Source organism: Acinonyx jubatus, chromosome B3 (assembly GCF_027475565.1).
Source record: "Acinonyx jubatus isolate Ajub_Pintada_27869175 chromosome B3, VMU_Ajub_asm_v1.0, whole genome shotgun sequence".
Taxonomy (NCBI): Eukaryota; Metazoa; Chordata; class Mammalia; order Carnivora; family Felidae; genus Acinonyx; species Acinonyx jubatus.
The window spans coordinates 73,529,266-73,556,091 of NC_069386.1; the positions used below are offsets into that span (position 1 = coordinate 73,529,266).

The following is a 26,826-nucleotide window of genomic DNA, read 5'->3' on the forward strand; positions in this document are numbered from 1 at the left end:
AACCTGGCCAAGCAACCCCACAGGGACTTGAGTTCTATGATTATGAGTGAAAGTTGCATTGTCTGTCCCGTCTGCCCTCCTTCTGTTCTGTTCTCTAATTTTAGACATATTGGCCTGGACAACATTCCTTAACAAAAGGATCGGCAGTTAGTCCTAAAACTGACATTTGCCAAACTAAGGGAAAGGAGTGGGATTACCTAGCATCTCATTTTAGGTTAATGGCTTTTTATGTAATCACAAAAAAATTATGGGAGATGGGAACCACATCATTACCCATTTCTAATTATATTACACTCTATACTTTCAAAGTACACTAAAGTCCATTATTAAACGTACCTAAAAATGCTGTTTCTGACCAGTGAAAGACCTAGGGAAAAGCTATTACTCTAGGGCAGGAGTCAGCAAACTGTTTCTGTAAAGGAGCAAACAGGAAATATTTTAGGCTTTTTGAGCCATAATGTTTCTGGCACAACTACTCAAGTCTGTGGTTGTATCATAAACGCAGCCATAGGCAAAATATAAAAGAACAGGAGTGGTTGTGTTTCAATAAAACTTTATTTCTATAAAAAAATCTGTATATGGCCTGAGAGCTGCAGTCTGTGAGCCTCTGCTCTAGGGTCATAATTAATAAGTTATCACAACTGGCTGTACCCGCACACAACCAATTTATTGAACACATGGTGTTGATCTACCTTAAATAACCATGGGCAAAAGATAATTTTGCTCATGATCTAAATAAATCAAAACTTGGAATATATGATCTATACCCTGGGTTTTATGCCCTGCTCCCAACCCCCTCAAAAAAAAAAAATCAATGTTTGGCTCTATGTTTAAAGAATCACATTTCCTGAGAAGGTGACTATTTTTAAACACGTAAGAAGTGTGGTACTCATATCTATGGTGTGACTTGTAATTCTTGAAAAATAAAAAGTACTAGTAGTTAATGCATACTGAATCCTTTGTGCCTGACACTATTCATCTTGTTCTACAAGAATTAACTAATTACTCTTCACAACAATTTTGTGAGGTAGGTACTATTATTATCCACACTTCACAGATGGGGAAACTGAGGGCCAGATGAATAATTTGGGCAAGATCCCCAGGCTAGTAAGTGAGAGAGAAAGGATTCAAACCCAGGCATTCTTGCTCTCGAATCTGTGATCATAATCACTAATTTTCAGAGAGGAAGAAGAAAAGGAAGGCAAGTCAGTGCTCCGCCCTAGGAATTCTACCTCATAGATAAATGCCTAGCCTGCCAGGCTCTTTATCATGTAGTGGATAGCGTGCTAATGTTTCGCCTGTATTGTTATTGAATCCTACCCAAAGTGTTATATGGGGAGAACTGTTAACTTATTTTACAAAAACGGAAGCCATGACTTAGGAAGGTTATGAATTGTGTGAGGGCACATATGTAGTAAGTAATGGAACCACCTATGCCGGTTTGGTTGGGATCACCATTTTGAAAACAAGGTGATCACTTGCTAAGCAGACATTTGCAGAAGGTTCACATTACCGAGGAGGGAACAGGATCACACTTCCAGGAACATACAGGGTTATGTATGTGACAGAGGCCTCTTGAGCGTAACTCTACTTCTCTCAAATGAGATCTGTACCACAGGGTTGTGTAGAATCAGTTTCTTTCTTCCCCCATCAACAGACTGATTCCTGCAAACATGGCTTTGACTGTGTGATTCTTTGTTCAGCTCTTTGCCCATCTGTCTAGGCATCATGCCAAATGGAGTCCATCAAACTCCCAGAGCTTTCCTGGCATTTGCTCATTGTTTCAAAGAAGGGATTATTGGATCCAAAGGGATTACTTTGAATCATTTCATTCTGCTGGCTTTTGGCTTTGTCTGAGACTACAGCTATGAGAACTCTCTCTTGAGATCTACCTTGACCTTTACTGTGTTTGTCGGCCCTTCCCCACATCTATGGGTTTGTTATGAGAGACAGGTATGCATCCCATCCGAGACAGTTTGCATTCTTACATTCTCCTAGATTTTGAATAATGTTCGAAAGAAGAGTAGAAAACACTTTTTATATTCTGTCAACTTAAAACCAGAAGTCTCCCATCCAAGTACTAACCAGGCCTGACCCTGCTTAGGAAAACCAGAAGTCTAACCAATGCAACTATGATTTTTTTTCCTATCAAAGTTGAATTAACTCAGTAATTCTCTCATTCATAGAACAGACAGCAGCACAGCTATCCACTGAACACACAACATATATTTTGTTAATTATGTCTAGAATTTTAGCTCCAGTTTAAGAAAACATCCAAGGTAACTTAAAAATAATCATCAGGTAATTAAGTTTGGCAACGTGTTTTTATCACATTTGTGATCACTGTTGTTTCTTAAACTCTAGTCTTCCCCCTTTGGGTTCATCTTGCTTCATGTTCAAATGCTTCATTTAGTAGCTCTTTCAGCAAGGGCTGGGAGGTGGCAAATAATCTTTGTCTGAAAAGATCGCTTTTCCTCTTACTTCTGTATTACAGTCTAGCTGGGTATGGAATTCCAGATTGACATTTATTTATTGACTTCTGGCATCTCTTGTTGCTGATGACAAGTCATCAGTTTGTCTTTCCCTTGTAGGAAACTTTTGGTTTTAGTATCTTTTAAGATTTTATCTTTGTCCTCAATGTTTTGCTGCTTCATCCTATTTTTGTCTAGGTGCAGCTTTAATTTTCAGCTGTGGCACTTGGAGGTATTCTCATCTGAGTCTTCAAGCCTCTCAGTCTATCTTCCAGGTACAGCTGCTCCTTCATATTCTTTATCTCTCTGTACTATATTATGGGTGAATTTCTCATTCTCTTACAGTTCATTAATTTCTGTTTTTGACTATGCCCAGTCTAGAGTTTATTCTATCAACTGAACGTATTTCAAAGACAATATTTTTTTCACTTCCAAAGTTATTTTCCCCTCTAGTTATCTCACCTTTTCTTATAGTTTTGGTTTTGTTTTGTAACATCTTGTTCTTTTTTCTGATTCCTTCCTCTTTCTTTTGAATATCATAAACATAGTTATTCTAAAGTCACTTTTGAATTGTCCTGTTATTTTCATTTCATTTAGAATGACTTCAACTGCCAACTATTTTATTTTTTGGTTGTATCATATATTGTAGAACTTTGGTGTGTAAATTCTTCTCAAGTGTGAAATTTTAATTTCTTCTCCTCTCACTGCCTTGGCCCCTTCTCCCCACATATAGTTTTACTGTTTCCCCTACCAGCCCCTGAGGCAACCAGGACTTCAGCTGATGGTCTGAAGCTCCTGTCCTGGGTGCCATTCTGGATATTGTGGAACCGGTCCCAAGCTAGTGGGTGGCTGGCCGCAGGTCTTGGGTGGGAAGCTACGTTTGTTCTTTTTTGCCTCTCTAGGAATGCAGATTCTGATAAATCACTGCCCCAGGGAAAGTTGGTCACAGCTTGTTTGTAGACTTATTGCTTGGGCAGAGAAGACTTGGTTCCAGGCAGTGAATGTGGCTCTGGTCTCCTACTTTGTCTGGGGTACACTGTTACAGCGCAGAATCCAAACTATTCTCTCCAGACCTGTAGCCCAGCACACCAGCAGCTTCCTACCTGCTAATTCTGAGACTCTGTGTATTTCTGACTTTGCAGCTATTCATCTTTTTTTTTTCTAAGTGGCTATTTCTTTTTAATCTCCTCTATTTCATATGTGGCGGTGCCGAAGGAGCCTCAAAATGTGAATTTATGATGTCAAACTGCACCAATGTTCTATTTTTAAGACTTTTCTTTTTTATCAGTGTAACAATCCAAAAAACCCTACAACGTTCAGTAGTGATACTACTTATCTTTCCCTTTGTTGTTTTCACCAGCAACCAGATTCTCTTATTTACCTATGCCTGGCTAATTGAAATAAATGGCCCCAAATGATTAGTTTCAATTTTTTTTTTTTAACAGGGAAAACAAAAGGGTTGAGAAGCACCAGCAGTTCAGTGGTTCTGTCTACTATTATCCGTATTAAAACTTAAAACTTCCGTGGTTTTTAAACCTAATCTTAATCAGAAAGTAATCCAGCTATTTGTGTATGCATCTCAGCTTTTCAGGGATGAAGCTACAAAGTTGAAGTCGTCTAAAAGAGGGGATTCATAATTTTGGAACTATTTTCTTAATCGTCACTGAAGAAAGCTTTAAAATCTTCTTCCAAGTCTTTTATTTCCCCAAAGAAGATTTACGCATATTTCATTTTTGAAGGCTGCCATATCTAGGACTCCATCTTGATCACCCATGCATGTTGCTGGCCTAACACTGTTTATTATGCCAGAGTTGAAGAACAAGTATTTATTATGAATAAGAGCTGAATATAAGTGTGTCACACTTTATACAGCATATATATTCCTGAAAATTTATGTATAACTTGTCTTAACAAATCATATTGCATTTTCCTTCTGAAGTATAATATAATTTCAAAGACACATTTTCCTAGAGGAAAAGAAAATACGATCTGGGACACTGTAAGAAAGCACAGTCCTGGGAGAGTAAACTTAATAGTCAAACGCTTAACTGGAAAATAACTTAATAGTGATAAAGCAATGAATACCATAATTCAACTGTTATACTGAAAATACAACATCACCCAATCACCCAATGTCAAAAATTATAGTAACTGCCAATAAGTGAAAACAGAATCTAGTTGGAGGAACACTCAGAACTTTGAGACAAAAACATGCATCGGTGATAGCTGCTTGGTGAGTTTTTCTACTTTTTTCTCTCTAATGGGGAAGATTTTAGAGCTAGCCCCTAGGTTCAAATCCTGACTTCTCTTTGTTGTCTATGCGGCTTTGGACAAGTTTCCTTGCCTCTCTGTAACCTCTCTGACACCCAGTTTCTTCAACTGTAAAGTGAGGATAACAATAATTACGTGTTAGAGGTAATATGAATGAAAAAAATTGCTTGGCATATAGTAGGAACTCAGTATGGGGACTATCAGTGTTGTCATTACTAGCTGGCTTTTTTTTTTTTTTTTTCCTGGAAGATAAGAAAAAAGCAGACACAGGGGCACCTGGGTGGCTCAGTCAGTTGAGTGTCTGACTTTGGCTCAGGTCATGGTCTCATGGTTTGTGAGTTCGAGCCCCACATTGGGCTCACTGCTATCAGCAGAGCCTAGTTCAGATCCTCTGTCCCCTTCTCTCTGCCCCTCCCTTGTGCACACTTTCTCAAAAATAAACAAACATTAAAAAAAAGAAAAATGCAAATATAAAACATAGAACGGCACCTCTACCATATCTGACATAAGGATGCTCTGTATTTTCACTCTCTCCTCTGTGTCTGACTGAAATTCAGATTCCATATTAACTTCCCTTAACAGGATGGAAGGCAGCACCACAGGAAGGCAAGATTAAAAGAAAATATTAATTGTAACATATTAATATACTTATTTTTTAAACTTTTTTTTAAACGTGTATTCATTTTTGAGAGACAGAGAGAGGCAGAGTGTGAGTGGGGGAGGAGCAGAGAGAGAGGGAGTGACAGAATCCAAAGCAGGCTGCAGGCTCCAAGCTGTCAGCACAGAGCCCAACGCGGGGCTCGAACTCACGGACCGCGAGATCATGACCTGAGCTGAAGTCGGACACTTAACCAACTGAGCCACCCAGGTTACCCTAACAAATTAATATAATTATTAATCATAACAGCCACCACTACATTCCATAGTACTCCCTATGCACTGTGTTAAATATTTCATACACCATTTTATTCAATCTTTACAACAACCTTATGGAGTAAGCAGTATTAATACTGTTTAAGAAAAGGAAGTCAGACTTACAGTTTAACTTATCCACAGATGGTAAGTGACCGACCAGAAATTCACACCCAGATCTGTGCAAAGTCATTTTCTGTTTAGTGTGTATCACACCACACCAGAACAAGGCTTAAGAGACACCACAACATACTCTAGGGACGCCTGGGTGGCTCAGTAAGTTAAGCATCCAACTTTTTCCATTTCAGCTCAGGTCACAATCTCACAGTTCATGAGATTGAGCCCTGTGTGGGGCTCTGCACTGACAGCGTGGGACCTGCGTGGGATTCTCTCTCTCCCTTTCTGTCTCAGCCCCTCCCCTCCCCTGTCTCTCTCTCAAAATAAATAAACATTAAAAAAAAATAGAAATACCACAACAGGAAAAGAAGTACATACCCTAAGCAATACAGAAAAATGTTGAAATGACATGGTAGCTATATTTTAGGTGCTCATGTTAAATCACTTCTAAATGTATGCTGAATTAAAGAGATAAATCCAAGCAGCTAATTTGAACTTGTCTGTAATGAGTACATGTTAAATAAACTTGACCTTGACATTTTGCATCAAAGCTGAAAAAAGAACTGTGTCTCTTAAGAGGACTACCACCAAGTTTTTTTTGTTTTGTTTTGTTTTGTTTTTACAAGTAGGGCATTAGAATCATTATCTGAGGAGACAGGAAGGGAAATATCAAGGAAAAGGATGATTTTAAACAAAATCAAATGACCTACAGTATCTTCATCATCACAAGGTTTAAATAGTAAGACTTCCTAGAAACTTGTAAAGAACCTACATAATGATTAAGGAAAAACAAATTCCTTAAGTAAAGAGAAAGAGCCAAGTTATAAATATCCTAGCTGGCAAAATGGGGCACTTCTTGATAATGTGGGACATGCCATGTCCTTACAGCCACTTAAATACTGGGTGTTTCATAACATGTTCATAACATGTTTAGGTGTTCTAAATTTTATATTTTAAGATATTCAACGTCTTAAATCATAATAGGTAAGTACAAGTAAAATAGTCTCTAGGACATATTTAAAACTATATTATATGAAAGGAATAAAATTAAATGTAGGACAGCAGTACACAATAGTGTACATTATAGCTTTTAGAATTGTTTAGGAAAATGGTGTGGCAGGTAGAATAATGGCTTCTCGAAGATGCCTACACCCAAATTCCTGGAAACTACGAATGTGTCACCTTACATGGTGAAAGGGATTTTGCAGATATGATTAAGTTAAGGATATTCAGATGCAATGATTATCCTGAATTATCCGGGTGGAATGAATATAATAATCAGGGTTCTTACAAGACTGAGGCAAGAGTGTATGAGCCAGAGAGAGAGGCTCGAAGATGCTATGCTGGGGACTTTGAAGATGGAAGAAGGGCCATGCCCACGGAACACAAACAGCCTCTAGAAGGTGGAGTAGGCAAGGAAATCCTTCCCTAGGGCCTCCAGAAGCAACACAGCCCTACTGACCCATTCTAGACTTTTGACTCCCAGAACTGTAAGATAATAAATTCATGTTGTTTTAAGCCACTAACTTGGTGATCATTTGCTGCAGCATCAGTGGGAAACTAACACAAATGACCAAGAGGGTAAACCTACTGTGGCTAGAAAAATTAAAATACACATGAACTCTGTGATGAGTATTTGCTTTTAAATGATGCAGGCCTTTAAAAAATAATGATCTATTCTCTTATGCAATTTTAAGTCAAAAGCTTAAAGAAAACACACAAGGAGAATACACTGACCCCATAAAATAATTGTAAAAGTGGTTTTCCTCTCCTTTACCTAGTGTCTAAAAATTGCTAACATTTGTAGACACCAACTAGCAGTGCAAGCTCTTGGCTTTATCACAGATGTGTGATCCACTGTGACCTTGTGAAACCACCTTTCCCCCCCCACTAACTCTCAACCTCTTATAATGGGAACTGGGAAGATGATCAATAAAATCAACCAACTGTGAAAATAAGGCCCATAGGACGGAGTGAAACACTGATGGAGAGAATAATATATAATAGTATAAATAATCACAAGGAGATTAGCTCTTGTGCAATATTTATATGTGATTCAAGGAATGGTCCTGACTTCGATCCATCATATTCTGTCCTGTTTAATTCTCCTTGTTGCAAAGGGGCATAAAGATGATTCTGACTGGAATGTTCTCAATCAGATTCAATGAGGAACATATTGATTCCACTTGAAAGTTCTTTTCTATGGGGCATAGTAGTATGAGTAATTATGATAATTACTTTTACATTTTCTCAAAATATAAAAAATCAGTTCCTGCTCAGACATCTAAACTCAGAAACACTCTGAATCTTCCTTACTGACATTCTGGCATGGGCCACTAATTTAAATAAAAGCAAATAGTTTCTTTCCCACTAATAGTATCCACTGAGTCTCAAATGCATGTGCACACATGTGTGTGAGCACACATGCACACACACACTGTCACCTCACAGTTTAACCACTCAAATGTTTATCAGAGAAAATAAATCCCTAAGCCAAGAAAGACTTGTCCTCATCTCCCCCCCAAACATGTGTTTTTACCCCAATATAATGATATGCTTATCTTCTTGCTTTACTGTCAGTCATATATTGTAATTGACATGCTTATGCTTTATGTGCTGTCATAGTTAGAAAGTTGTGAAACATATTCTTCCCCTTTCACAGATATGACCCACTGAATGGCTCATAGAACCTACAGCAGCATCACCTTTGGATGCCATACTCACATAGGGCTGGAACAAAAACCAAACCAACCAACAGTGAAGCCAGGGTCACTCTGCATGCTTGTATACTTGACAATGAGCGAGGGCTACAGACAGGCAGCATGATGGATAAAGGGGAGCCAGAACTTGTAGGCAAGCCACAGGGTTTGTCAAGGGATCTTTGACAGACCAGTCACTTCCATTACTAAGAAAACCATTAGACTGGTCAGAGAGGAGGCTAACTTTCATAAGTAGTAGCTTCCTGTTACACTTCTTTATTCTATGTCTGACTCTTGAGACAATAGAGCTCTTTGCTCTTCTCCATCAGTGGGAGACTTTGTTCTGCTGGGTGCTTCCAAGAGTCTATGGCAGGCTCCTTTATTCTTGACAGCAAACCAACTCTTTAAAATCAAGCCAAAGACAAGCCAAAGCCAGATTGATGACTGGCCTTTCTTCCCTAGGCAAAATTATCCAGGAATCTCATGTTCGGTTATAGAAGTGCTTTAGTGGAATTTCTATACTTACCAGTAATTATAATTTGCATTTTTATAGTATTATTCTCTGGAGAAGAGCCACAATAAGTCAGACTTCCTCTAAGTTCTTCTAATAGTCCTTCTTTAGCAGTCTGCTCATATTTTTCTGTTTGTATAACTGAATGGCTAACCTAACATAATCCCTTTGAGGGAGATCTCCATTTCAAATTGTCTTCAAGTCCTAATAACTGGCCATCTTAAAGTTTATGTGTCTCCACTGCAATAAACTTATTCTGACTTATTCTGTTTTCCATATTTGTTATGGTGGCCAGAAACTGAGGGGATGGGGGGTGGTCCATACCCGTGAAGGTTGCCAGATAAAATATAGGACATGCATGCAATATTTGGGACATACTGATCCAAAAAAAGTACCCACTGTTTATCTGAAATTCATATTGAATGAGCATCTTCTATTTTTGTTTCCTAAATCAGGCAACCCTAGTGCTCTTGCTTCTTGCAGAACATCTACTGAATCTAATCTTGGGTAGGCACATTGCAAGCAAAACGGTGAGGAGCGGGTGGTCTGAAATCTCTAACTGCAGATTTACACCAGTGTCTAAATTTCCGGTAACTGCCTTTGCTAAATCTAGTGATTTAGATTTACTTTAGTGATCAGAAACAAGGCAGAACTTTTTAGAAACTTAGGATATAATGTGGGCTGGGGGGAAAAAGCCATTCCATTTACCTCTTCACTGCAGGTTTGAGAAATGTCAATTTCCTGTAGAGTTTTTCCCAGGTACTATGCAGAAGCTCCTCACCTTTATTCCAGGAATGAAATAGGACGATGGCCTTGAGCCTTGAAGATGACATTCTGATCTGCTGTCCACAAGGTGTGTGCTCTGAGGGGTATCCCCAGAAGGAGGGATGAATTTAGCAATCATGAAATGATCATTCTTAGAGTCAGGCCAGTTACTGAATTTCAGCTTCTCTTCACTAAAATTCCACGTTAGTCTTAGTACCTGACATGTCTACTTTACAGCAAGGCAACAACTTTTGAATGCCAGCTGAGGGGAGTTTTTATTGGTCTATGGGAAGCAAGGTAAGTAAGAACAATGTGCTAAGGTTTTCCTAAAGGTAAACGGTTCTAGTTTAAGGAGTAGCTCTTTATTTCTGGAGAGTGTGTTCTTTTAATCTTTTCATGTTACAGTAAACTTTCTTGTATGAAATTATGGTGATACTGGATATGAAGACTCAAAAACTGTCCTTACATAGAAAAGTGACTGGCACTTGTCTTTAAATCTGAAAGTATGGGCATCATGTAGCACACTTTTTAGGTCTGTTTCAGAAATACCACTTCTTGTCTAACGCTATTAAATAATTTTACATCTGATTCATGTATCCCCCCTTTTTGGCTGGAGAAAGAGAATTGGACTCAAAGAACTATTTTAGGCTAACAATATACTGGTGGAAAAGGAATATTTCTATTCTCTTATAAAGTTCAGAAAACATGTTTCACGTTTTTTCTTTCCTACAGGAGGATCTGAATTATTTGCCCTGATCTCTGGCACAGCATTACTCGCTATTTTAAACATCGTTGTTTTGGTAAGTCAGCAGTCACATATGCACTCTATAAATGTCAGACATAAAATGCAACACATTCAGCATTTGATAAACCATGGCAAACAACTTAGCACTCCAGGCATTTGAAATGTCCATAACATAGCTCAGCTCATTCCCACTTGGAACAAAGAAATTGCTATTTTTTTTTTTTGCTATTCTTTGGGCCAACGTGGATTAGGAAAGCACAAGAAAATGTCCTTGCTTCTTTCATAAGAAAGGGCTTTTGATAAATATCACAAAAGAAATCATGTAATATTATGAATACACAAATCACAATTTCCAAGGTTTTTTTTTTTTTTTTTCATAGACTATTCAGACATGTCCTGGTACTTTGCAAAAACCCCGTTTGGTTGACCATTTTAAAGTTCATTTTAATCCTCACACCATTCCTTCAAGGTCTCTGTTACTCTTCACGATACAGAAGAGCATAGAGAGGTTGAGTGTAAGTTAAGTGGCTTACAGGAAGTTGCAAAGTTAATGCGTGATGCCACCAAAGACAGGGATAAATGAATGGAGTCTGCTCTATGTCGCTCTATTACTATATCAAGTTGTGTAGATGTGACCTCTGGTTGATTCTGAAAGTAAGAATGGCTCTAATCCACTGCAGGTTATTTAACCATGGGATAGACAAAATATGTTCATGATCCTTGTCAAGCTAGTAAATGATACCTTGGATCGCACCCTTGGTTTGGTTCAAGATTTTGATGGAGACGCATGATTCAAAAGCATGTAATACATGAAGTCACTCTTGGCTCAGGAAGACTGACCACAGCCCACCAGCTGATTCACTGTGTGCCTGAGTGTTGCTTACAGGCAAAGAGTGATGAAAAACAAGAAAATCACATCTGTGACCCAGTTTTTCTTTAGTTTTTCTTTAGTTACTAGTCATTTGTAACATCATGCACAGAATTGCATAGAACCTAAGGAAGGAGTCCTTGGTTACTTCAATGTTCTCACTTAAAATAAAAACATCTGCTTTTGATTTACCTCCTGGGAACAAGATGAGGTTGAATGACCCACTCAGAAAATATGAGAAAGCTCATAAATCACCCAACATAATAACTGGCAATGTTGTCCTAAATTGAAACAATAAATACATAAAAGATCCAGATCCAGAAACCTCTCAGGGCTTCTGCTAGAATGTCCTGCTCCTAATGGTGCTTGGCCAATGTTGGATGGTTACGTCTGTGATTCATGTAGCATCATGTACATCTAACTTGTTTGATACAATAGTTACAGTGGTAGGATCTCAATAACCAAAACAAATAGAAAACCCTAGCTGGGCTTTCCCAACTGTATAATTTAAATATTGGTACTGTTGTGGTTCCTGGGTGGCTCAGTCGGTTGAGCATCTGACTTTGGCTCATGTCATGATCTTGTGGTTCGTGGGTTTGAGCCCCGCATCAGGTTTTGTGCTGACAGCTCAGAGCCTGCAGCCTGCTTCAGATTCTATATCTCCTTCTCTCTTTCTGCCCCTCCCCTGCTCGTGCTCTGTCTCTCTCTGTGTCTCAGCAATAAAAAAATGTTAAACATTTAAAAAAAAAAACTATTTGTACTGTTATTTTTATTGATGCATTTTTTTTTGTTTCTAGTCTTAATTTCTTACTCTCTCCAAAAAAGTGTCTATAAGCTGAGTCTCTGATGAAATGCCATGCTGTCTAGGAAAATGAGGAGGATGGAGTAATGGAAGACTGGTTGATAAATCTGTGTGTGTACAGGATTGATATAATTAACAGTCATTTACAGAGATCTTTCAAACAGAATTTTAAATTCGGTCATAAATACCTTGTTAAATCGGCACGATCTCGTCTTCTACTTAGCTGAATCAATATAAGGAAAAGAAGATGTGCTTATTAAGTGACTTGAAAGTCATGGCCTGCATTGAATGGATGGGGAATGAGGGACAGGCCTTGATGGAGGCACTAACTCCATTCCTTAAGAGCTGTGGATCCGGGGCATGCTCCTTATAAATCATTTTCCTTGTTTGGGCCAGGGCAGAGAAGTGAAGTTTGTTATTTTGTATTTCTTCAACAGTGACAAAGAAAGCCACTGAAGGAACTCTGACAGGGATTCCTGTTGATTTAAAGAACTATAAGGAACACTTTATCGCTGTCACCACAGTGTGTCACTGAACAGCCTGGCTGTCTCCTCTGTTCCGCATCCGGGTGGTGGCATTAAGCAGCAGCAATATGGTGGTTTTAACACAATTTAACTTGGTACATGAATGATAATCCCTAACGTATGCGTGTATGTGTGTGAATCCCCTAGCATATTAAGGCTGAAGCAGTGGGGCAAAATTACACATTAATCTAGTCTTGAGAAAGAAACAATTCATTGTAATGTGGCGCTGGCTGGAGCATGTGTAGGAGCGCGAGGTTCACATCCCACAGAGCCATTATTCAGTGGCAGAAAACATCCCATCAGAGAGAAGAAATATAAGTATTATGGAAAATGTTACAGATTCCCTTGAAGTATATTAATATATTGGGATTAAGAATGACCATACTGGGGCACCTGGGTGGCTCAGTTGGTTAAGCGTCCGACTCTCGGTTTCAGCTCAGGTCATGATCTTATGGTTTCGTGAGTTTGAGCCCTGTGTTGGGCTCTGTGCTGACAATGCAGAACCTGCTTGGGATTCTCTGTCTGCCCGCTCATACTGTCTCTCTCTCTCTCAAAATAAATGATCTTAAAACAAATTAAAAAAGAAAGAATGACCATATTGATCACTGTTTTTCCCATTAAAACCCCATTAGGAGGTACACATGTGCTCTTTTAAGAAGTTACTTGTTATTCCACCTTACATATGCCCATGCCTAGAGCACTTGCAAGGTGAAATATTCACAACCTTCACCCAGGGATGACCCTGCATTATTTGGAAGAAAAGTACAATGCAAAGTCACACTTCAAACCCTGAGAGTCTTTTCCATCCCAGGGGAATCCAGCGTAAAGCCATTAGGTGTTTCCTTTCGCATACCAATCAGCAAGGGAAATGAGGGCAAGCCTGCTATGAAGGAGACATCAGAGACATCTGTGTCCCTGGAATTCTAATAGAGCTCAGAAGTCCGGGCTTGATACCATCATTTGAAGGGCTGTGCATAGGAAGGCAACACTTAAGAAATTTACTTTGGTGATGATGAAAATATACAGCATTTCAAAATAGGCTGCTTTGTGGAAAAACAATCTGCCACGTTCCAAAATCTGAACATAGCCAACATTGGAATGAAACTCTCTAGATTAACTGTTGCAGTAAGAGAGAGCTCATTTCACCCTGCCCCTGTCTGGCTGGCAACTGCTATCCATCCTTTACAATGCAGCTCAGCAATCACCTTGGTGTTATTGAACTGTTTATTATCTATTTACACCTGTTGTCTCCCCAGAACAGTAAGCAAAGTCAGCAAGGTATCTACGTTGTTGTTGGGTCTCTCCAGCTAGCTCAGTGCCTGACAGATAGGTGGTGCTGAGTGAATGCTTGTGAAATCAACGAGGACACATGCGAAACTTGGCTGCAAACGGCATAGGAGGGTCCACTGAAGAAGAAGCCATACAAAACAGGTGAAAGAACAAGAGATAATTGTGTGGGTTAGCCAAGGCTGTTTGGGTTGAGTTCAAGAAGATGCTAGGACGTGCTTCAGTCTATACAGAAGCTTGCCTTGAAGAATAAATCATTTTTTTCCAGAAAGTAATTTATAACACTTATTGAAGAAAACAGGTTTGCAAAGAATCTACGTTGTGGTTCTAACACAGAAGTTGTTCAATACCACTACAGATTTCCATAGTCCACAGCATTAGGCATAAGAATAATAGGGTGATAGTAATCGCTACGAAAGGTCGGAGTAAATAAAAGAGCAATGGAGAGCCATGTGGGATTTACGAAGGAAAAAAAAGAAAGTGATACAACAAAGTTCCCCATGGGACCTTGACTTAATATGACATTCCCACTGTCTACACTGATACTACTATTTGGGAGCAGACCACGTTTCTTCGAAATGAATTAGCTGAAAGGAAGTCTCTCCTCTGGAATCCAAAGTTCTACACATATGATTAACACCTTGGAGGCATCTTTGAAGTGCAAATGTGTTACCACACACATAACAGTGTATCATCTCTGCCTATGATAAACAAAGAGAGACACACAAAAATCTAGCATCTCAGAAATGAACCCGAGGTTCACTTTCAGGGCCCCTTTCATTCATGATGCCATGTCATATTTTAGTAGAAAGACTGGCTTCATGCCTCTGCCTTCGGTCTGGTTAAATCTAGGTTTCTTGGTAGCTTAGGGATCCAGCAACTAAATGAATGGCTTTGTATCTTTGAAAGGTGACCAAACTTTAATGAATTAAATGAGAGGTAGAGTGGAAGTTAGGAATGACCAAGCCTGGAGGACTTGGTTCCAGCTTCCAGGTCTTCCTACTATCCAGGGAAGAGAAGATGGCTGCCAAGATGCTGACAGAGGCAAGAGTAGAAACCAATGCTTCCCCTCTTCACACCTGCTTAGAGCATCCTGCCCTCTTTCCGTTTATGAGGGCCTTCACTCAGCCCTACAGACTGTACATGTGTCTCCTGGGTTCTGTAACCAGCATCAGAAGATCAAAGCTTCCCAGTCCGTCCTCTGGAGATGGAATATCACGTTTGCAGGAGAGAGTTTCAACCATGTCAAAGAATCCGTCTCTGTGTAACTGATTTTCCCCGAGGGAAAGAGAAAAACATGGTCATGTGGGGTATATACCATCAGTAACTACAGAGAAGAACTGCATGGAATTGTAGATATTTAAAATGATGATCCTGTCTGAACTGGTATTAAAGAATGTGCGGTTCAGTGGGAGTCAGGCGGACTTGCTTCCAGTACTGGGACCTCAGTAACGTGATTCAAAATCACTGGTCCTCAGCTTTCTCAATGCCAGGGTTAGGCCAGATGCAGAGTACCTGAGAGGTCCAGGGAGTGGCCAGAGCTCCATCATCTTTCCCAGCCACCAAAATAGTTCATCTCTTTATTATGTTGAAACATGAATAATATCAGATGAACAAAACCGAAATCAAAAACAACCAAAGAGCAAGGTGGTTTTAAAGATCCCTGATAACTCCATCATTCTTAGGACCAAGAGGGGGGGGAAAAAAAGCTTAAGACTTCCTATCTTAATTGCATACCAACGATAAGACAAGGAAAAGAGTTAAAAGTATCTATAATCTCTGGCCCTCTCCTCTTATCTCCCTTTGTTAAAACTTAGGGATGTGCTGGCTAATTATTTTCTCCAAATTCCTACATAACTTCAGGGGCACCATTCATAGAAAAGACAATGTCACTGTGTCCCCTGGGGTATGGCACTCAGTGGCCCTGGGGAAGATAAATTTAGAGTGGAGAGGCCTGTGTTTGAATCTCACCTCTGCCACTTACTAGCTATGTGACCCCTGGCAAGCTATTTGATGATCTCTCTGATCCTATTTCCTTCTCTGTAAAGTAGAGATAATAAATTTGATTTCCAAAAGCTACTGTAAAAGGCTAAATAACATATGTAAACAATCTGGTGTAGGGCAGCATACCAACGCTGATATTAGTTCTTTAAAATCACAAAATCTGTGACATTTCACAGTTCTGATAACAACCGGTTCTAGGATGTGTGACCCATACAGTGAGGACAGACCAAAGGATACTGTGGAATTGAAACCGATTTCATCTGCTGAAGATAGGGTAGGTATCCCCAAAGTTAAAGGGGTCAGAATGTTGTGACCCAAAAACTATGCACTTTTTAAGTCTGAACTGTGGTAAGTGGCAGAAAGGAAGACTAACTGGTATGCTAATTAACTAGCGTATGTTGGTACGGCTGTTACCAAGGACAAGCAACAAGAAGACGAGGTGCACGCGTGAAGGATCTATGTGCTGCCAACAAATTACATGTGCTTAACTCAAACTTTTTTGCCTTCCTTAGGAATCTAAGACCTGTCAATATTTAACTGTGCCAAGTCTTTTATTTGCCTTGTAATTAAGAAGTGATTAATCTACACGATAAAGCTGTAACTTAAGCATTATCGATTCTCTAAATATTAAAACTGAAGTGGACTGTAGATATCTAATCCAACCTCCACAAGTCACACCAGCGAAAAGTGAGGTCTAAGGAAGACAAGACACCAGTGAAAAGTGAGGTCGACGGTCTCAAAAGGCAGAGCCAGTTCTGGCACTTGGTCTCATTCACTTAGTCTTCTTCTTACTACAGGAAATCAATCTGCGGCTTTATCCAACACACAACAATTTAACATTGGATATGTGGATTCCTGTCTCAACTCTACAGACTTTGGGATCCACAGGGCACTGGAAGACCTCTGAAGGGCTGAGCCAATGACTGACAGAAGCGGCTGAGTGGGACTGTGTCGGAAGGTCTGAGGACATTCAAGAAGGTAACGAAGGGCTTACAGAAAGGCTGTTAGGGATCTGCCAGTCTGGAATATGGGTGGTGAAACTGGGGTCCATTAAGGAACCAAACGATTTTCTATATCTAGGACAGAGCACAGTGACCAGCACATAGTACAGCACATAGCAGGTACTTAATGCTTACTTGTTGTATAATTGGATGATGAACCAGGAATGGATGAATGAATGAATGCATGCCTGCATGAGAGGAACTGTATTGAGAGAAGAAAGGAGAGCCTCAGAGAGGCAACCTAGTGAGAAGAGGCAGAGAAGAGCTACCAACGCTCCCCTCAACCTTAGCAGGAAGGACGAGACTCGTTTCTCTTGCAAGGACAGTGGAGGGAGTGCAGCTGTGGCCCTCCTGCTTCCGCCTCACATTTCCCTTCTGAGGAAATGTGGTAGTTCCCATGGCACCGCTTCTGCTTCTGGCCACTCTGCTCTCAGGACAGAACGAGCAGAAGTGGAATGCATGAGGGGAGTCTATCTCCAAGGGCAACAGAAATGTCAAACCCATAATGTCACATCATTTTCAGAGGAGACTCTGCGTAAGTGCTATCCAGGCATCTACTGACCATACGGACACCGATGGGAAAATTCTTCCTAGTAGGAACTTGACATCAAGAAACCAATCTGATTCTAGGATAGCAGAGAAAATCCTACCCAGTGAAGAATGAGGGAAAGCTGGGATTTCCCGGTCAATTCTCCAGTCACTGAAAAACTCAGTCATCTGTAGCCATGAACCCAGGGCGCTCTCACCTGCCACATCTGTTAAAGCTGGGCTTTGCAGGTGGGATTCACGTGAAGAGTACTGGTGGCCCAAACATGAGAGCAGTATCTCATTCTATTTTCTAAACAGTAAGAGGTCAGCATCACATGTTGTCTTTCAACATCCATATCTCAGTTTTTACTTCTGTACACAGGATGGGGCCGCTTTGAAAAAAATAGGCACTACTCATCACCTCTGATATTTTTCTAGGACTAAATGGAGAAGCTATAATAGAGTACTGCATCAACGCCTAAGGAAGACCTTTCTAGGTTCTTATGACGTAAGCAACTCACTGTTTGAGATCTTCCCCCATGACATCTAGCAGATCAAGGGCAGAATGGCAGTATGCACACATTAGGTGTGTGGGCAGACTAATGGGTTCTGCGCCGTGTTCCTATGAAAGATATGTACAGCCCGAGGAGGAGACGTAGTGTCTATGATGTGACCTTCATTTGACATTTGATTAAGATAAAGTTGGGGCACAAAAAACTTTTTTCTTCAAAACCTGGAGAACAGGTCAGTGAAGAGAGCAATGATATAAACTTTCTTCCTCAGCTCACAGAGTGACTGGCAAGGCTTTTTGAGAATATTTTTAGCACAGTTTCAATTCCCTAAAAAGCAATGCCACCTAAAAGAAATGTGTTAAGCACCCTCTAAATGTTTCTCATTAAGTTGCCAACACTGGTACTCACCCCTTAAGGCTGGCTTACAGTGTTCAGCCTAACTCCCCTTTGTGTGATATTCGAGGAATAAACGTGAGACTAGCTGCTATTTGAAAGAAAGAGATTATATGTGTCAGAATCTACATGTTAATATTTGGAGAATATCTTGAGACATAATAGGAAAAAGCAGCCTAGAAAACGACGCTCTGCAATGAATTTATAGAAATGGTAGTCAAGAAACCCAAACTGAAAGGTTTTCCTAATGAGGGGACAGGTTTGTTCTTATAGCATAACTAATCTTAGCTAAGTGGCTAATTCTTCCCAAAAGACCAGATTTGGTTAAGAATGAAAACATTCTACTGTGTCTAGATTTAGCATACAATGAACTCCCTAGACTGGTTTTCATGCTGTCCAGCTCTGAGTATCCGGATTCTTTTTTTGCCTTTAATTATGTTGCCGACACCTACCTTTTCATGTGAAAGCGAGTCTGAGGAAACGGGGTGGCCGTACGAATGTCCACTCACCTCCCATGAGTTTGGACTGGCAGTTAATAAACTCGGGCTTCCTGTCCGTGAGGTACCTCTGGCAGGTATGGTGGAGGATCTGGAAGAAGGTGCATTTTTCTGAAGCTGTGCTGGCCACCCATTGGTCAAATGCGTTTTCAAACAACAGATCAAATTCTGCAGAATCCTGGAAAAGACAGTGAAATAAGTGCCGATCTCAATCTAGAAAAACTGTGGCTTCCAGCTTACCCCTGACAAAAGGCTCACAAAAGCTGAAACACCTTTCAAAACTTTGGTCTTAATCACAAGGCTCATCTTTATTAGCACCCAGGTGCATGGAAAGAAAGTTCACCTTTCTCTGTTTATCAAGCAAACCCCAAATCTTGGAGTATTTATAGATGTCCCTAGGAAGCTACGCTCACAGAAGCCCCAACAGCTTACTACACATTGACCTGGCACAATTTAGACTAGATACTGCCTTCCCGATGACCTGGAAAAGGTCACGTTCTTGGCAGTGAAACCCATGAATCTTGCCCCTAACCTTTGGTAAGGAAAAGATTCCCCCTTATTATTTTAGCATATAGTGACAATTTACATTTTATTTCTCCTCATTACTGAGGTTTTATACAGTGAGTATGTGTGAACAAAAGGAAAGGTACTTAAATAAACAGCTCTACCTTAAAATGTTTCTCATATTAAATCCAATAGAATCCTAATACATAATTTGTAAGGTGCCACCTATTTATTTGCTTGCTCGGCTAATAAATCTCATCACTGGTGATATAACGAGATACATGAAGCCTTGACGAACATAGGTTTTTCATATTGGTAACCATGGACATGCTATCTGAACTCTGCTCTTTGCACTTGGCTGATAAACCTACTACAGGAGCCAGCACTTCTTCAGCGTGCATCCCCTTACGTTTCTGCATCACACATGATGAAAAGACTTAGAGTTCCCCATAAGAAGGGCATAGAAATAAGAAAGTCTTAGCCACGTAACTGAAACAGAGAAATAGCTTCGCTAAAGAGGACTCAGACAACCACCATCACTGCCAAGGTCAGTGAGGGAGTCATCGTGTGAAGAGAACACCTTCGCTCAACACCAGACATTCACTCACCCGATTAGGATCGATGCCATTAACCTGGCGAAGCTGCTCAAGCATCCACTGTGACCTCCGCACGAATGACGTGGAGCCTTCAAACTGTTTGACCTTCGTGATGGACGCCTGTGTGGGTTTCTTGTTTGTCACTGCCGAGAGAAACCACTCAGATTAGTGGGTGTGCAGGTTGGTTGGTTTTCATCTTAGATTTACATGTGTACACACACAAAAACACACAGAATATGAATACATGTGCCTTTTATTTTCTAAGAGAGAGAGAGAGAAAGTGAGGGGGGAGAGGGGCAGAGGGAGAGAGAGAATCTCAAGCAGGCTCCTTGCGCAGCGTGGAGCCCGATGTGGGGCCTGATCCCACGACCCTGGGTTCATGACCTGAGCTGAGATCAAAAGTCAGACATGCAACTGACAGCTACCCAAGAGCCCCTGAATACATATGCCTCTGATGAGGGGTGAACTCAAAAGAAACAGAAGTTCTAGTCTCTACTCTCAAGCGACTGCAGAATAATTATAATTTTAAGGGCTGCTTCATTTCTGTCTTCATTCATTCAAACTGAACACGCCTCAATCAGGTAACACCGGGCACTTTTAATGGAGGCTACAAGAACATGGTGACCAACTGCACGGAAAGAAGCATACAGGGTTGACAGGTGTCAGGGAGAGGTCACTAGGAAAGGCTGGATTTTAAAGGAAGTGGATGTTACTGGCTCCCCTAGTGAACTGCAATGTATATACCTAGCGTGGTATTTGAATGTAAATATACTGGGCTTCCATGGTAAGAGAGGAAATATTTAAAACATTATTTGGCTTTAAAATATTGTCCAGTTTGAATCTAGCTTGCATCTCTTTATGCCTGCGTTTGGCATTCACATACCCGCCTGCCCCACATTCCTGAGGCTTCCACACCTGCAGGACCGAGACAGTTCCTCCTTCCAGCCTTAGTCAATTCTTCCTTTGCCCCTTCCATGCCGAGAATGGACAGCGTCACCTCTCAGACGGAGGTCAAGCACCGGCCGCTAGGGGAGAGTCACTCTGGATATTTCCACATCTGCTTATTTCGTGACTTAGAGCCTCAAGGGTGGAGACGTAATTGAGTGTTATAAAAGGGCTTAACGTAAAAGCTCCTCCCGAGGCCAGGCTGTACGAGTTGTAAAATTTAACAGAAACGATGCTAGTAAGGGAACTAGGAGAAGTGGAAAGTACTACTTGTCATGAATGCAATCCTAGGATGACTGTGCAGCAGTGGCACATTCTTTGTTTGTTTCAAACAGCCCTGCAGATCCTGTATTTCCATATAACCCTGCGGATGGTCATTGGATGGCAAAAAGAATCCTTGAGGGATGAAGGACAGCAGGCATCTACTGTGGTCACGGTTCTGGGTAAGAAGGACCCTCCTTCACGCACACTAGAGTTCAGGGCAGTTGCAGTATCTGCGGGCATTAAAGCAGGAACCCAGGGACCAAGAGCGGAATGAGATGTGGGCATCTTGCCTTTACGTTTGGCAAGAACTGCATGGTTCCAGGACTAAAGACCTGTTTTTATGACCTCGGTACAATCTTTCCCCTTTGCTCCAAACCAGGATTTAGCAAACACTTAAAAAACAATTTCAAATAATGCTTAGGTTTATTACCCATTATTTCAGTTATATTTGGCTAAAAGCTTCTGAACATTTCATACCAATTACGTTTACTTTCATGGTTAAAAAGTCATCATCCCCTTAACACCCGTGATCAGAGGAAATTTTAGTCTTCTGTTCACACACAGTCTGCCTGGCTTACAGCTCCACGAATAAGTCTGTTAAGTCCTCTTAGGAATAATCATTCCCCGAACTAAATTCAGGCAATAGTATCAGTCTGCCCAGGGCTCTGTCTATCCGTTTATTTTGTGTGCCTCCTATGGGATCTAATAGGTCTCTCTGATAGCCATGCCCTGCTCTTCAGTTTTCATGTTAGAGGAAACAAGACACCTGGAATACATGCAGGTCCTAAAATGTGCTTAAAAGATTAAAGAATACGTTTCAATAACAGGAAAACACGGGTTCCTGTATTAGACACACACCCCTAAACACACAAAGAGGATTTCCTCCTTTGTTTATGTAAATCACACGACATTTAGGCATCCTGGGAAACATGAGGGTTTCCCTTCTAACTTTAAAGTTGTTATGAACTCCTATTTTTACTTCTGGTCCATTTATTTCCAAGTGGTTTATAGCATTATAAAAACTCAAACACAATGCAGGGTCCCTGTAATTACTGGCATGTTGAGGATTGACATTTTAGAAAAAGCAAGTTCCATTGGAAGTCTGTCACTGAAATGAGAAGGGCAGGAACCCCACCCACATGACAAATGCCCCACAGAAATGCTAACAGAGATCCCGCTACAGAGCGATCATTTTTCATGGAGGCAGTTACAACTCCAACCACTGCTGCCTTGTTCTCCCTATTAGCTTATTCTTTGCCCAGTTCTTGGAATCTTGGTAGTTTTCCTGGGCACTGAGCCCGGTTTAGTTTAATTTTTGTTTATTGTTATTATCTCCAACATCCCAGTTTCTATTTTGAAGCAGGTGCCTTAAAATTATATTATTATATACACATTATGTGGAGTTAAATAAAGACTTTCCCCTTCGGAAATCAAAACAACTGCACAAAGACACCACTGCCAGACTTTCTGAGTTCTGTGTTTGATGGAGCCATGTTTAACCCTTTCATTGCTTTGGTGTCTTCAGGGTCCACAGCTGGTAAAACAAGTATGCTGGTCAAATTCTGGAAGTCTAGTGAAAAAAAGTCATCTATCTTCTCCTTCCAGAGGAAAACTGATTGATAGCATACCCTGGATCAGTAATATCGGAGTGCCCTATGGCCAACTACCCCAATACAGTAGACTCTGCATTCATTATTTTGAAGAACTTTAAAGGGCAGATAACCAGGGCACTTCTATCATGCCTTCAACATTCATGGGGAAAAGGAAAACATATAGGCATTTAAAGAGGTAGGGTGAGGGGTGCCTGGGTGGCTCAATCGGTTAAGCATCTGACTTCAGCTCAGGTCATGATCTCACGGTTCCTGAGTTTGAGCCCAGTGTCGGGCTCTGTGCTGACAGCTCGGAGCCTGGAGCCTGTTTCTGGATTCTGTGTCTCCCTCTCTCTCTCTGCCCCTCCCCCACTTGTGCTCTGTCTCTGTCTCTCAAAAATAAATAAAACGTTGAAAAAAAATTAAAGGGGTAGGGTGAGCATGACACTCCCAGGTAAGACCACCCAGAATCACCCTGGCCCTCTACTCCAATGTGCACCAGAATCATCTGGGAGTTTTTACAACAAATAACACCAAACCACGTGAATCAGAATCTCTGGAGGTGTGGCCTGGCACCCACATTTTGAATTTCCTCAGGTGATTCTGAGGCACTGTGACTGCTGAGGCCACTGTGGTGTATGAACTCATTTCACAAATATTTATGGAACATGTATCAAGATGGGAGGCACAGAAATAAGTTTTGTGGGCAATTCAAAGATTGAATAAGATATGGTTCTGAGTCAAGAACTTGGGCGGTGGGAAGGTTGTTAAAAATGATGCAAACAGTGCTAATGCATAACCAGAGTCACCTGAGGTGTTGGGGAGGGAGGGGGCTTTAAGGACCAAGGCAGAGCTGGGGGAGGTCAAGCAGGCTTCATGAAGCTGCCAGTATTCCAGGTAATAGACCATTAGCCCTCGCCTGGACTTCTATGATTTCTCCCAAACTGGTTCCTCTGGCCAGATTGGCCATTCAAATTTAAAATATGGAAGACTGAGCCATCTTTTAAAATCTCCTCAGTGGCGTCCCAAAACATTCTGAATAAAACCCAAGGCCCTCACTGTGACCTGCAAGGCCCTAGATGATCTGGCCCTTGAGTACCTCCCTGTTCTTATTTCCTTCCACTCTCCTTTCTGTCCACTAGGCTCCAGCCATCTTTTGCTCCTGGGGAACTACAACCCCTTTCTACGCTTTGCAAATGCTGTTCCCTTCATAGAAATGCTCCGTCCTTTTTTTTTTTTTTTTTTTAATGGTTGTCTCTTGTTTGCCATTTGGATTTCAGCTTACATGCCAACTCCATAGAGAAAACTTGTGTGATCATTGATCTGTGTAGGCTCCCTCGCCATGTTATTTCTGTCACTGAACTCTGTTCACTGCAAAACAGGTTCATTTTGAACCTAGATAAAATACTCAAAATTTGCCTCTCTGGCATATTTGTAAAGCATAAAAACCAGGCTGCTATGATGTGCATCTGGTCCTAAAACATGTAAGAGGTGGATACATCCCCACATGGATCTTTGTGGTTTGTGAGGTAGGATCCTATGAATTGACATAATCACAAGTGACATTTTCCCCAGCAATTAAAATTTCTAAAACTCTTTTTTAAATACAGCCTCTGGTTTTTTCTCTTGTGCTTGACAACAGCTCTGTGACAGAGGCAGGGTTACTGTATTATCACCCATTGTATTTATAGACAAGGAAACTGAGGCATGGAAAGCACTGACTTGCCAAAGTAATACTGTTAATCAATGGGAAGACTGCAACTTGCACAATAAGCTTAGGGTCCACTGCTCTTTGCACTGTAGCCTTTTGCTGCAATGTCAAATGCCACATTTTATTGCATGTGGGATGCTCATTAAGTTAAGGACTAACTGAATTTTTTGTTCTAATAAGGATACTACTGTTGTGATTTTGACAGTATTCTGAACTGTTATTTCCTTAACATCTCCCTTTAGATAAACGGCTTTTTCCTTGAATAAGTTAATGAGAAACAAAATACATGAAAGCCGTAAATAGGTACATAGCTCTGCCTACGTTAAATAGAAAATAATGTAAAAAATACAATTAAAACATAAATGCTATTAATTTCAACTTAGAGAGTTGTCAGGGGAAGGTCTGGCATTTGAGGTCCACTCTAAGGTAAAATGGTGATTAGCGAGTGTAGACAGGTGTTAAAGACAATCAAAACATAGATGTTCCCCACGCTTTGGAGTTATCCAGGCCTAATGCTGCTTTTTCACTCCCTCCCACTCCTGTCACCCACTGCTTTCTACTGGTGACAGAGGAAAATAGAAGCATGGGGCCAACCAAACTCAAGTCCTTCTGCTATCAGCTCAGATAAAAAGAATGTGGTTCTCATGGGGGCACATCTCTTCATTAGCCTTCATGTAAACTTCATTTACATCTCAGCTGTAGTTAAGAAGCAGTGATAGGGATGCTTGGGTGGCTCAGTCAGTTAAGCGTCCAACTCTGGCTCAGGTCATGATCTCACAGTTCATGGGTTCAAGCCCTGCATTTGTGCTGACAGCTTGGAGCCTGAAGCCTGCTTTGGATTCTATGTCTCCCTCTCTCTCTGCCCCTCCCCTGCTTGTGCTTGGTCTCACTCTTTCAAAAATAAACATTATAAAAAAACAAAACTAAACTAAAAAACACCAGTGATAGAAACTATTATGCCTGTAATATCATTAGCATCACCACTCAAGTGGTGAAATCTCTCTCTCTCATGAGCTAACTGGCTGAAAAAAGGTCTTTTAGAGAATGGCCCTTCCATGAAAGATGGTACAAATATAAAATAAGACGCTTAGCTACAGTCAGAGAGTAGAAACCACCCAGCCTTGCTTCTGCCCAATCAGAAAATTCTATTTATTTGCCAATAGCAAAGCACTTTCTTAGATAGAATCTGGTCTTATGGTTAAGTCAGGAATTGGTGGAGGTAGGGACAAAGACTGATGGAGGAAAGGAAAGACAGAATTGCAAGTTACTTGTTTTTTATGCAAAACAGCAGACGATGCACGGTCTGTCAGTGATTAACAGGCTGATCCTTCATTTCAAGGTCCAATGGTTGAAAGACTTTCTAAGGAGTTACATCTTTCTCTTACAATCTCGTTATTCATATCGCACCACTTCTCAGTCAGTCCAAACAGGAAAATCAATTTTGTTTTTAAGATACAAAATATCTAGCATCGGTCTTAAAACATTAATTTATGGGGTGGCCGGGTGGCTCAGTCGGTTAAGCGTCCGACTTCGGCTCAGGTCATGATCTTGCGGTCCGTGAGTTCGAGCCCCATGTTGGGCTCTGTGCTGACAGCTCAGAGCCTGGAGCCTGTTTCGGATTCTGTGTCTCCCTCTCTCTCTGACCCTCCCCCGTTCATGCTCTGTCTCTCTCTGTCTCAAAAATAAATAAACATTAAAAAAAAAACCCAACAATAAAACACATTAATTTAAAGGAAACAAATAATCATCATATCAACAAAATTATTACTCGTCACCTCTAGATCCGCTACCATTTCATGTTCATAGGTGGTTTTTCCTAACATGTGCACAAACATTTCTTATACACATTAAACTCAAACTGAATCACCTTATAATTTTACGTGGCCATTTCTATGAAAAAGAAGACGCTGAAGATACATCTATCTATAATATAGTTTGACATTGAGGCTAGGTAGCTAAACTGCAGAGTTTACCATAACGAGGTGCCTAAAATACCTTAGTTTCATCATGCTGCCTCCTACCATGACTTTACCATTAAGTGAAGGTTAGTGCTTTGTGGTATGCCTTAGCTCTCTGCTCTGCTGTGGTCTAATGGCCAGACATTTTGATTTCAACAAAACCGTTGATGAGAAACAATTTCGAGTAAGGAATAAAAGGGATATCCACATAGAATCTTAGCAGGGCTGCTCTTTGTCAGAGGTGGCTGACATGAAAGGGGGGAAAAAAAGAGACAGAAATCCTGTGAAATGTGGTTCAGGAAGTAAAAGCAAGATTGAGCACACCTTCTGGAGGCTGATGTGGTAAAGAAAT

General features: G+C 40.7%; 1 protein-coding gene across 4 annotated transcripts in view; it reads right to left on the reverse strand.

The window, feature by feature from the left end:
* Positions 1 to 26,826, reverse strand: part of STXBP6 (syntaxin binding protein 6) — a 250,823-nt gene that overhangs the window by 35,500 nt on the left and 188,497 nt on the right. For all 4 annotated transcript variants that reach the window (XM_027065508.2, XM_015085686.3, XM_027065507.2 and 1 more), the window contains 2 exons: positions 20,020 to 20,150; positions 18,920 to 19,085 (listed from right to left, as the gene is read on the reverse strand). In XM_027065508.2, the coding sequence (XP_026921309.1) occupies positions 18,920 to 19,085; positions 20,020 to 20,150 (297 nt within the window). The remainder of the gene's footprint in view (positions 1 to 18,919; positions 19,086 to 20,019; positions 20,151 to 26,826) is intronic.